This window comes from Asterias rubens, unplaced genomic scaffold (assembly GCF_902459465.1).
Source record: "Asterias rubens unplaced genomic scaffold, eAstRub1.3, whole genome shotgun sequence".
NCBI classification, from domain to species: Eukaryota; Metazoa; Echinodermata; class Asteroidea; order Forcipulatida; family Asteriidae; genus Asterias; species Asterias rubens.
In genome coordinates this window covers 41,530-55,043 of record NW_022985700.1, presented here as the reverse complement: position 1 = coordinate 55,043, position 13,514 = coordinate 41,530, and the positions used below count along the sequence as shown (strand labels likewise).

At 37.9% G+C, this 13,514-nt stretch overlaps 2 protein-coding genes across 2 annotated transcripts; one reads left to right on the top strand and one right to left on the bottom strand.

Annotated features, from left to right (window-relative positions):
• Nucleotides 1-85: 85 nt before the first annotated feature.
• On the top strand, nt 86-6,021 carry LOC117305788 (multiple myeloma tumor-associated protein 2 homolog). Its single transcript, XM_033790663.1, has 6 exons — nt 86-286; nt 1,971-2,118; nt 3,164-3,212; nt 3,698-3,765; nt 3,891-4,091; nt 5,409-6,021. Exons 1-6 carry the CDS (start codon nt 193-195, stop codon nt 5,785-5,787), a joined length of 939 nt encoding a protein of 312 aa, XP_033646554.1. The 5' UTR covers nt 86-192; the 3' UTR covers nt 5,788-6,021.
• A 5,898-nt stretch (nt 6,022-11,919) lies between these two features.
• On the bottom strand, nt 11,920-12,975 carry LOC117305782 (octopamine receptor beta-1R-like). Its single transcript, XM_033790658.1, has one exon. The coding sequence runs from the start codon at nt 12,973-12,975 to the stop codon at nt 11,920-11,922; it is 1,056 nt and encodes a 351-aa protein (XP_033646549.1).
• Nucleotides 12,976-13,514: the final 539 nt, after the last annotated feature.

The window sequence follows — 13,514 nt, the reverse complement described above, 5'->3', positions numbered from 1 at the left end:
TAATTTTAACTACAAAGTGTATATACCAGTCTAACACAACTGCGTTGACATCACTGAGTTGCATGGAGAAGGAAATCCCCTTAAGTTCACGTCACAATTTTACGAAATGTCGTCTGTTTGGAGTGGAACTTTTGCTTTTGTCAGAAACGTTTGGTTTACTAAGTGTTTTTGTTGGTAAAATACTATTTAGTTATGTATTACATTCCCCGAGGAGGAACGAGAGGTGGTGCTGACCAGTTCACATGGGACAGTGTGAAGACAGACAAAGACAGAGAGTATTATTTAGGTTGGTATTTTTGTCTTGACTTTAAGTTTTGTTTATGTTTTGTGACTTCCCTTTATTTGTGGAAAAAAACACGTGCGTGGTGTATCGACTTGAGTCTTGTCCGTGTCTTGTAATGGTGGCCAGCATGGTTATGGGGTGCGTGTGCAGGGGAGAAGTTTTGAACTATTATGTTGTGTTAATTTTGTTGTTGTACTGCATTTCGGTTGTGTGGTTAATTATTGAAACTTTTCCAGTTTCCGTACGGCGCCACCACTTTTTCATTTGATATGAAATAATTATATATCCTGGTGTCATGTGTTTTCAGTAGGATAACAGGAAAATTGCACACAACACATTCAAAAACTAATTATTTTTTTTCAAATCATCTATCAAATTTTTTAACAATAACACTTACACTTCATGATGTGTTGAAATTTGTCAAGTTTTTGTTTTACGTTGCGAGAGACAGTCCGCCATTAACAGTGCTTATGCATGCACGACATTGGTTGGAGCAACGATACATGTTTTCACACCTTTCATTGGTTGGTATTTTATTGAATATTCAGAAGCTAGTATGGCGTGCAAAATAAACCAAAAATATTATTAAATTACTACTTAACAAATTTAATTACATTTTTGTCCTAAGGCATTTTGGCTATTATATATTAGAATCCAGAGATATCATAATGCATGAAAGTAAAACACCCCACCCACCCTTGAAACACACACACTTCATAACAATCCGTTTTCCCCCATTTCAGACCAGTAATGTTTGGTTTCAGGAGATAAGAAACCCATCTATGATATTTTCTTTTAAATGTAGACTTAATATTTATTACGCTTATCGGAATTTATTACAGTATTCAGTAAATCAAAAAAAATTATTTTTGGTCATTTTCACTTAAAATATTTTAATATTTTCCCCATATTGGCACACCATAGAATCCCAAATAGTAACCACCTCACGTGATCCATCTAGTGACTAAAGCAGAATGAAACTCAATCTAGCAGATAGTAATTTTGTTTTGAACTTTTGAGGTTGGATGATGTTTCTTTGACTCATTTGAATGTTGGCATAATAATGCACTTAGTGATTAGTACCAAAAATCAATCATTTTATAAATGTTTGAACATAACCAATGACGGGAAACTTTTTTCTCAGCATGATTAAGCCTGATACAGACTTTGAGTAAACTGCATAGCTTCTGTCACCGGTGCAGCTTGCACAATCTCGCGATAAACGGGAATCAAAGTTGGGGACCGAAAACATATGAGGGTCGATAACGTATGACGCTATGATAGTACTAGTAGTGGTGCCTATCTAATCTTATTCTAATTTACCTCAATGAGAAATCCCTTTTTGTAAAAAAGGGTGAAAAAGTGGTAGCCCCATATGGAAAGTTATCCCTAATTTAACTAAATAATAAATTGTAAAATATATTAGGCCCTAGAAGGGCCTATAATATTATTTTTATTAAGAATAAGAAGGGAGATAACCGGACACTGTCGGATAAAAAGCAACATGGTAAAAAGTTGTGGCTGGATGTGCGAAATTTTACTTTTAAACTTAAACTTACAATGAAGACTTTCCGTCCGTATCCTGTATCTTGCCACCACTTAAGAAGAGAGCAACTACATGTAGCCAAATACTTTAAAACACACTGATAAAATAATGATTTGTTTTTAATTTTGGTACTCATTTTAGGCCACTCTTTGAAAGCCCCAGTTGGACGTTGGCAAGATGGAAAAGATCTGCAATGGTTCAGTAAGGATAGGAAGGATAAAGAAAGTACTCTTAATGACGAGCGTCAGAAAGTCAAACAGGCTGAAAAGGAAGCCATGATGGCAGCACTGTAAGTAGAGTGTCCAACCTTCAATGGCCCTATTTCTAAACCATGGCTTTGGCTTTGGATTCAGCTCAGGCTAGCTTGGCCTAGCGGTTGTTTTGTGACAATATTGCGCATGCTGTTCATACACGCTCAGAGGAGAGGATGGAGCCTGAAGCCGAATCCAAAGCCGTAGCCGTGGTTTCAAAAAGGGCCTACATGTGTGTTTGCAAATAGAACCCTTGCATTGGCCGACGCTGCTGAGGTCAAGCAAGAAAACTCACCATGCTCATGAAGTATTAACTACATGAAATATTCATTGATTGACCTCATGAAAATTGAGGTCAAACAATGGTGCATCATGTGGGTACCTTCGCTCGTCCCCAGCGCCTTGCTTTAACCAAAGGCGCTGGGATGGGCAAACGTATCATGCACGCACATTGGTTTAATAATGCGCAGTCCCATCATGCATCACACTCACACTGCACCACATGACGTACTTCCTGAACAAGAATCTGTGCAAGCGATTAGCCCATCTCAGCGGTCCTGGATAGACTGGCCGCTGGGGCCGAGCGAAGTGTGTACCCACTATGCCCAACTCTCAGCTAATGATATTGGTCTTCAGTGACTGACCTCATGAACAGTGAGGGTGCTGTTTGAGCGAGTGCAAAATGCAAGGGGGTCGCTTGAAGGGTACACTTATGTTACAAAAATATCAATTTGAGATCAGATCCATACATTTAGGTACATGTAGGCTTATGCCATAGCTATGGATTACCTCCAATAATCCAATTACCTCCAATTGGATGTAATTCAAGTTTATGGCAAACAATTTTGAATGATGCATATGTCCAAAGTCTGATGTTTTAAAACAGTAAAAACAGAGTGATGGGGTTTCCACTATTTGTTCATGACGGTGGAGACCGCTTGAGCCTAACCCTTTACTGGTCTGTTTTGGTCACACCAATATTGTCCACATGCTTTAATGATATTTCAAACTCACTACAACAAAGCTGGTACTGTCATGCTTACTTGTTTATTGACGTAATATTTTTATTTCAATTGTTTCCAGGGGACAGAAGGTTGTGAAAACCTCCCCACAAGCGGCAGCTTCATCACAGGTAGGCTGATATTTCGTTTAATTTATTGACTTTGTTTGTAAAGCCAAGGACTCTGGGAAAAATGAAGTTGAACACTGCACTAGCCAAGAACCCAAAGGAAAGAAAATAATGAGGAAGTTTCAATTTTAGATGTGGGAAGCAAACCCAATATAATTATTCCAGGGAAAACCCATGCTGTATTAAATGTAGGGACTGAAAACACAATCCCCATTCTGTCCCCGGTGGGATTCAAACTGGTAACCCAGAGGTGGAAAGTCAGGCAAGACACTCACTAGTAGTGAGTGTCTTGCCTGACTTTCACTATACACCAACCTGACCTCCCATATTTAACACAGTCACAGTCACTGTTTCTGATTCCATTGGGAATACTGTATAATTTGTCAGTTTAAAATGAGATTTGGAGAGTTGTGGGATACACTTTGTTTTTATTCAAAGCTGTTTTGTTTCTTGAAACTTAATTTGCTTGTTTTTTTGTTTCGTTATAGTACATCCAGCCACCAAGTCAAACCTCAAGAGTTGAGACGGAGCATGCGTCCAAAAAACATTCTAAACGGTAGGAATATTTTTATCATTGAGGGAATATTATTTGCTGCCGGTATTTATTCCTTTATCAACATAATGACTTATCAGCAGTTTTAATAACAGTTTCTTCTTCAAATACTTTTGCTCTGTTTTCAGATCTCACAAAGAAAAAAGAAAGAAGAAAAAACAACGAAAGGAGAAACAAAAGAAATCTAAAAAGACAAAAGGAAAGAAGAAGAAGAAACGTCGTAACGTCTCCAGTTCGGAATCTAGTTCAGAGTCAAGTTCTTCGGACTCATCAAGTGAATCTGATTCATCCAGTTCAGCTGATTCTGAGGAAGAAAGGCTGACCCAAAGGTGAGATTTTCTTAGTTACTGCTTTCAGTTTGATTAAATGTTTCTTAATAATAATAAGTGGGTGGGTGTTGTAGTGGAGGAGATTAAGCAACGGCTGCAAAATTTAATAGGTATGAAAGTAGAGGGCGCTATTTATGTTACAATAATAGACCTAGTTGGTAAGACACTGCTCTGAAATTGAAAGGGTCTGGGTTCAAATCCCATCCGAGTAACATGGCTGTCATATTTTTTCACAGGACTCGGGGGGAAGTACTGAGTAAACAGTGCTAACACACATTAGTGAATGGGTAAAATCCAACACCAAAATTAATAATAATGGGTGCGTTCGCTTAGCTTCCCTATGTCGACCACGGTCTGCCCCGGTACGTTCAAATAGCTTTGACAGGGCTCACCCGGGTCAGCCCCCAGTGCCATGCTTGTGGAGTGGGTCACCAGGGGGGTCACCTGAGGTACATGCCATCACCACGAGAGGGGGAGTGTGATCGTTCGATTAGCTGTTGTCAGGGGCTCACCCGAGTGAGCACTGCGGGGTCGACTCGGGCAGCTAAACGAACGCCCCCATTATAGACCTTATCGCAAACCAGCATGCACCTCATTCAACAGTAAGCATTTGTGCAATGATTATTTGCCAAAAGGTCTATGTCACAGTGGGTCTTGTAGTGGGTGTTGGACTTATTGTTTTCATTTTTAGCAGGATTTTCAAAATGCGACATATAAATTATGTCACATGGGGCTCCTCATGGTTAGGTGGGTACCTAATTTGTCAATGTCCATATACTGCTGGCATGACACCACATCAATTACTTGGTTATTTTATGAAACCTGGACCAGTAGTTGCCCCCCCCCCTCCCCAAGCAAAGTATGCTGTGTTTTTATTCAGATTGATTGGTTTATTTTGTTCACAACCATCTTGACCTTTAAGAGTTCATGAAATGTGGCTGATTGCTTTTTTCCTCTAGCCCTCATGTGTACACTCGTTTCAAACAAAACCCATTATGGTTAGTGTTTAGGTAGCAATTTCTGTGCAGTCTTTAAAAGTGCACTCAATTTGTGGCCAATTTGAAGAAAACATTAAGGATTAAAATGTTAAACTGCTGTTTTTATAGATTGACACATTTCATTTCGGGTTGACATGAATGGTTGCCAATTGATATTTTTGTAGTTTGTTCACAGCGAAAATTGGGCCATCCAATGTTTAGTGGTAAACGATTTATGTAAGTTAAACTGTCCTTATTTTGAAAACATGGCAAAAACATCAAATTTAACTTTCATTAGCAGTAGTACTACATGGCTGATGATAAATTTGTTCTTTTGCAGAAGGAAATTCCACAGCAGTAGTCATGATGATGAAGAACAACGCAGAGTGAAGCAGCGAAAATCACACACTGAGAACGGGCCCAGGAGGACAAACTCATATGAAAAGTCAACATCAAGAGGTAATCACCAATCAAGGCAGTCGGATGAGACGATCTCAAAGCATAAACAAAGAGATTATGCAAATAGAAAAGGGACTTATTCCGATTCACTGGATAAGAGCACAAACCACTCACATAGACACTCAGAAGATTACCGTTCAAGACACAGAGATAGATCAGAATCAACCTCCCCGCCCAGAAAACCTAAAAACACGCATTATAAACACAGAGAGAGAAGTCCCATAGGCCTTAGAGAGGACAGATCAAGTAGACGTAGATAGATCCAACTGGAGATAGGCTAGCTGTACCTGATCAGTAGAACAGATATAACCAGAGTTGAAGGGAACATCAACCAGGTAGGTTAGCATAAAGTCTTATCCATGCAATATATATTAAGTTGCTTTATTTGTTGTTGCAGCAGGCTGTGGCTGGAAGTCAATTTGGTGATGACAATGCCCTAGATATAATGCTCTTGTTGGTGGGGAGTCACAATGAAAGAGCACAGGAAGTGTAATCGGCCGGGGGGGGGGGGGGGGGGGGGGAGGGGTGGGGCTGGAAGTGTTGGTGGTGGACATCACATAAAACAAATTTAGGTTATTGTTAAAAAAGAAAATGGTTCTAGATTGTTTGATATGTCTTAACGGTTACTTTTTGGCCAGTACAAAAAAATTGATATTTAGGTATACTGAGTGCATAGGATATCATAATGGTTTTATTTTTACTATTAAGAAAGATAGGGTTAATGTTTTGGATCTCCTGAGGATTAACTTTTTTGTAGGTGTTCATGTATGTTGGTGTGGGGCGTTTTAAAGAAAAGTAAGTACAAGGAGGTTAAACCTATTGCCCCTTGTTTCCATGGCACCAAATGTTGCATGTTTTAAAAGGTACCTGATCTGAACATCCAAGTTGTGTTTCATTTTTCTTTATTAAATATTACATTCTGAAGTAGTGAACATTTACCCTTCGGATGGGAAAATTAAGTGTTTATTCGATGTGTCCCATGACTTTCTCATACATTTGGTGATTTTCTTTGTTAACGTAATTTTAAACTTCTCATGAAAAAAAATAGTGTCAATACTTGCTTGTTAAAGCCAATGTACAAATTTGTTTATAGTAGTTGAGTTTAGTGCTTTAATTGATTTGATTTGATTTTACTTTGTTATATTTTAGTTTTTTAGTTTTAGGTTAAAGTGCAAAACGAAGAAAACCACTTTATTATCATTGAAAAACTGCATGCTTCTGTTTCATTTGAAGAAAAGAAAAAAAATATCCTTGGGCACTCCTTAAAAAACAACGGCATTAAAATACCCTTTAAATTTGTTATTTCCACATTCATCAAATGTAAGACAAAATTTACAAGACAAGAGCGTGTTAAAGATCAACATGTTCACACAGTCAATTTGTCACCAAGGACTGAAAACGAGTTGGAAAATCGTTCATCATTTTGCATACTGGGTGCTAGAGAAATACTCATTTATTTTCTTTTGGGACACACTGCAACACTTTTAATTAGAAAGTCCGTTTGCAGTGTCAAACGATGACAGTGTATTGGTTCTTTTTGGCATATTAAAATAGTTTCTGCACTGATTTACGTACATGTAGAACTTAAATATAGACCAAGGATTTCAATGTTGGACAAGGGACCTCTTAAAAACTCGCAATTATTGAGAAGCATTATCCCCGATTGACTCTTGATGACAGGCATGAAAAACTCCTCGCACAATTATGTTCTGGATTAGAATGAAGACGGTGTACTACATTATTTTTCCTCAAAAGTGTGCGTTTGATTTTGTACTATGTTTTTGCAAAGACAAGTTAGTTTATGCATTTTTTGTGGTATAGTGTACACAATTCCCATAGAAAATATTCATGCTTGTTTTGATCAGTCAGAAAACATTAGATTGAAAGAATACATAGTGTTTAAGCGGCAGACAATGAACAAAATAATAGACTCTGTCTGACCTAATATAATACTCTTATCCATATGGAAACAATTACTTAGTGTTAAACTGGCAGACAATGAACAAATAGTGAGAATAAAAATGTGTAGTTTCTAACCAAACGCTGTCGGACTCATATTCTTCTATGTTAAAAATACTGTTGGCAAAACTAAGCCTGATATCAAACATTGATTTCACTGTCACGGATTCTGAACAAGATGATGGCCCTCAACAGTGTTGGGCTTCGCCTCACGTGTATACTTCAGAATTTTGGGACAATATTAGTATTATCTAAGACACACGTGTGAGAATAAAAACACGTGTCTACCGTTACATATTATGCACCACCGCCTTCTTCCCGTTCAATTATCAACCAATGTTACACTCGATCAGTTCTGAATTCAAGGAAGTGTTAAGAGAAAGACCGGCCTTTGTTTTTTGGATAGCTTTGTCAACATCTAAACTCTTGTGCTTCGTTATTAAAAATCTAATCACGTTTCTGAATGTCTCATTTATTTCTTGTAAGTGTGGGTCTGAAGTCCCATGCCGAAGTAAGGAGGCCGAATCTGTTACACATACGCTGGTCTTACTCTGGAATTGCTACCTGTGATAAATTTATAAAGTGGACAACCAATTTCCATATTATATTAACAGATTCGAGTGAATTTTAAGAACTGAAGTGTCATTAAACACAATCTTTATACAGCGAGTAGCTGGCGTGAGAACCATGGTCCTATAAATTTCATGAAACTGTTAAACATATATATTATTATGACACCGCTTTAAAGGGAAGGAACACGTTTGGTAATAACTCAAAACAAGTATGAACTTAAAAACGGACTTTGTAGAAGCATTGGAGAGCTGTTGATTGTATAAAACATTGTTGGAAACGACTCCCTCTGAAGTATTGTAGATTTTGAGAGAGGTAATTTCTCACTAAAATAATCAAAGACTTCTAGCAAGAAGTCTTTTATTCCTATCTGAAAGCACACAAGCTCGTCCAACAAGAGTGTTTTTCATTTCATAATTTGTTCGCAACTTCGATGACCAATTGAGCCCAAATTATCACAGACTTGTTATTTTATGCTTATGGTGGGATACACCAAGTGAGAACACACTGGTCTTTGACAAGTACCAAACGTGTACAGTGCCTTTGTTAGTTTCAAATTGTTGTTAAATACATGGCATCTAACAACCATGGCCCAATTTCATTAAGCTGTTCAGCAGAAAATTATGCTGGAAATTTTTGATGGTAACCTATTTATGCTAAGCAAAACATTTCTGTGCTTAGCAAGTTTTTGTGCTTTTACAAGCTTTATGAAATTGAGGCCTGATTGTAGGCCTATCAACTCTCACCACACAATTCGGAAATCACAGAATACATCACACCTGTGAGAACGGCTTGTTTTAAAAATGTGTTCAAATAAGGGATGAAACTTTTTTCTGAATTCAGACACTTTAAAGTCTATACCCTCTTCAGGTTTTAGTCTCAAATTCACACTAGTCGATTTGGAACTAGGCCGGGACGAAATCATCTGCAGTGTGGCTATTAACAAGTCGATTAGATTGAATTTCAATATAATAGTTTGAGATAGTACATTGTAGTTATAGAAACCCTGTATTTTTCCAAATAAAATAACGCATGCTCTTTGATCTACTTCTCCAGCACTGAAGATACTGTTCCCAAAAGCTTCTTGGACTCTGTTATCACAAGGTGGGATAGCCGTCATTTTAAAATAAATGTAACCTCTGAATCACAGTTTCAGAGTTTTGTTGTGTCAGATATTACTCCCATCCCTGTTTATGCATGGCAACACTGTAGCATATTGTACTTAAAATGAGCATCCAATGTAAATAAAAAAACATCAATTCCAGGACAAGAACAAACCCCCAAATTTGGAGAATTTGACCCAGAAAATGTCCATTTATTATATCAGCTTTCATCTCCTTTAGATCCGCTGCTTAAAATTCAAGAAGGAAAAGAAAAGTCTGATCAGGTATGGATTTTTCATAAATATAATATTCAGTAAAGTAAAAGAAATAACAACTAATTTTTGACTATATATAGAAGTCCATTATCTTTATTTATTGGTACTTCATAACTATGACCAATTATGGCTAATTGCTGTTATAACAGTATAGGCCAACCCGTCATGCCTATTATCGGCGTTTTACTGGCCCTGTTGAAATTTGACGAGCCTGTTTGCTATTTTCAATTAACCTAATTATTTGTTTGCAGCAGCCAACGAACTTATCCTTGAATTAACGATCAATCGTGAGAATTGTACATCCTTTTACGATGTTGCTCTACATTGACTAGTCCAGAGAGACAGTTGTCTTTTATTCATGCATGATGTATAACAAAAAAATAACAATATCGTCTTCGATACCAACGGCGATTCGTACACGTAATTGTTTAAAGTCAACATTTAATCGCCGACATTAATGCGTTCGTTGCCAAGAAAATACAGTGTTGTTGGGAGACGAAGGAATTAATCAAACTTGCCGTGAAACATAATATGAAGACAACAAATAAATAAAAACCCATGCGGATTAGATATTTGAAGCACCGTTGATGTGCGGTAGTTCAGAATGAATATTTTTCTAAAAATGGCAGGTAGGCCCAAGCATAATTTCTTCTCGGTAAGACTCCTTTGTCTTCACATTTATACCGAAAGTTTCAGGTTGCTGAACATTGTTATTTAAGGGCAAAACAGTTAGTGTATGAGCTAAACTACGGGGGGTGGGGGTTAGCAAAGGGCTGCAATGCAAATGACAGTTGTATGCTATTGCTTTGGTTTGTCTCCTTACAAGTCAGATTGAACAATGCGTGTTTAACTTTCACACTTACTAATACAAGAAACCATGACTTGTCTTATAAAACATACCGGGTGTCTCAAAAAAACTATACACCTTTGAAATGGCTGCCGAATAAAAAATATACGATTCTGGAGCTTAATGTTTTTGTGTATGGATAGCTAATGATCTCAACTTTCATATGACGCCAAAAAGTCAGGAAAATAATTAATGCCTGGGTGAGCACTATACTCACTTTTGTGAAGGGTAGGAAAATAGGCTGTGCAGGAATTAGCCTTCCTTGATAAATTCATGATCAAATGCGATCAGTTTGGGTTTGCTGAGTGAATTTAATGGTTTATTAAACAATTTTGTTTTTTAATGAGTGAACAGGAACTGCATTTTTGTTCTTGTAGCATTGAAACTTCCCCTTGTAGACTCAGTGGTGTGATCACGGGAGTCAGGATGGGGTGATGGTACTTGTTGCAACTCCCATGTTACAAACTGCGTTTTTCACATCTGTGACTTTGAATAAAAACCTTCACCCCACGTTTCAGTCATTGAAAGATGAATTGAACATTTGATTATTTTTTCTTAATGATAAGGTGGGATTAAGTAAATTGATAATTCAAATACGGCTTGTTGAAAACATGAATGTCACAGATGTTGGCTACTTATTCTTCAGGTTACACATTGACCTGAAGTAGCCGAAATCTTGGATTGAATGTTGTAAGCTACAAAGGACTATCTCTCACAAAGGGAAGGCTAATTCCTGCGCAGCCTAATTTTCAACCCTTCACAAAAGTGTTCACCCAATCATCAATTACTTTCGGACTTTTGGGTGTCATGTGAAAGTTGAGACCATTAGCTATTCATGCACCTAAACCTTTTCCTCCCGAATCATATACTTTTTTTTATGGCAGCCATTTCAAAAGTTTTTTCTTTTTGTAGACACACGGTACAATGGCGTTTCAAGAAGGAAAATACTGTTAAATTGTTATAACATAAAACTGTCCCAACTCATAAAATTAACACTCGTTGCAGACATAGTCTTTGTATTGATTAAATTACCATATTTTAGTGAATTTGAGTTAATGCTGTCATGGTGTATAGTTTTACCGATACGGCTACACTGTTCATTGTTGAAACGCGCACAAAATCACTTTCATGAACATACATATAAATAGTAGACTTAAAGGGAAGGTACACGTTTGGTAATTACCCAAAACAATTATTAAACTGACTTGGTAACGAGCATTGGAGAGCTGTTGATAGTATAACACATTCTGGGAAACGACTCCCCTCTGAAGTAACGTAGTTTTTGAGAAAGAGGTAATTTCTCACTAAAATAATAAAAGACTTCTAGCTAGAAGTCTTTTATTCTTTATCTGAAAGCACACAAACTCGTCCATTAAGGGTGTTTTTCTTTCATCATTTTCTTGGATACACCAAGTGAGAAGACTGGTCTTTGACAAGTACCAAACGTGTATCTTCCCATTAAGGGTAACATCATGTGTATAGTATCTCTTTTGAGTGAGTGTTGGCTTTCTGAAAAGAGCCGGTGTGGTGTCCCAGATATGGTTCGAAAGTTTGACTCCAAAATGGTTGAGGTGATTCTGAGGTAGGCCTGTATAAACTCGTTGTGATTATGACTTCCACTCAAATCTCTGCTCGATATCATTCGATGTCATCCGGTCTTGTCGTTAAGTTGTTGTTTACAGGTGGTATTGCTGGGTACCGGTAGTTTACCACCTCTTGCTTTCGAAACCACGGGAACAACCGTAGCAGAACACTCTTCAAATGGTTTCTAAAATTTCTGTTCATGATGGAGTAAATAATTACATTCCACCAACTGTTCGTCAATCCAAGCCACACAGCGACGAACTCCACTGACTCTGGAAATGGACTACCATCGGAAAATGCTGAGTGTACCAAACACACCTGGTAAACTGACCAACTTAACGCAAACGCAAGTGTCACAAGAGAAATAACTCCAACTGCTTTTCCTCTGACATTCCTTGGGGGAGGTCGTTTCGGTTGATCAGCGGTGTTCGGCAGAGAGGCAGCAACCCTTACCCGCCTAAAGTGAAGTGCGTGTCGCCGTGCTATCATAAGTAACCGTATGTTCATGATCAGGATGCAAATCAGAGGCGTTATATAAAATAACATAACGGATGCGATCGTTTGAGCAATACTCCTTCCCTTTGTCAAACAGATTGCAGAACATTCATTGTACTCTACTGTGTTGAGAAATGTCGTGGAAGAAGCGCTAAGAATGCAGCAAAACCACACACAAACGGCTGCTACGATACTTCTTCTTTTAGTTAGAATCAAGGAATGGCGAAGTGGCTTCACCACGGCAACTAAACGATCCACAGTCATAATAACAATCATAATCACAGACACTGCTGTGAATATGTAAAAACTTAAAAAGGAAACTTTGCATATCCATTCAGGGAATGGCCATCTTCCATATACTTCAGCAGTAAAGGATGTGGCAGCGACGACCGTAACGCCCAAATCAGCCACTGCCAAAGATGTGATGAATATTTTAGTGCTGTCCGAGAACTCCTCAACTTTTCTCGTGACGATGATTGTCAGTATGTTTCCAAATAAAGTCAATATGAAGTCGATACCAATGTAGCTTGCTCGAAGCACTTGGTAAAGAGTATCTCCAGAGACAACACAGTCAGAGGACGATACTCCACCAGATCCATTTGTTACAGCCTCCATTTGCAGTGATCCTTGCTCATGTAGAATTTCAACAACTGGTCTCTGTTCTTATTGTGAGCAGATTAATTAATTGCCAATGGTCCACGGTTCCCGATTGCATTGTGCAGACTGATCCCTCCTCCAAACATGTATTGGTGAAAGTTAATAATGCAATTATCCACGTCGTTGAGTGTGCAAGCCAACGTGTCAATCCCAGCAAGTGCGAAGAAGTCTTGTGAGATCACATATTATCCAAAATGTGATGATTGAATCGATGGTTCGTGTGGATGGTGAATACGAAGAGCAAACAGGCATTTCAAAGAGAAGGCACTGAAGTGTTTTTTTACATTTAATACCTGACATAAACTATACCCAAATAAAAAACAGTCTAAACTGAGCAAGGCCACCTGCTTGCTTGGATGGTGTGACAATAAACAATTCGCGGTAGGGGGTGAAAGTCCGAATTTAAATTAATAGTTAAATAAGTCACAGTTTTATTTTGATGTACATTGTTTTATTAAATCCCTTCAGAATCGATTGATAGAGACACATGATAAACA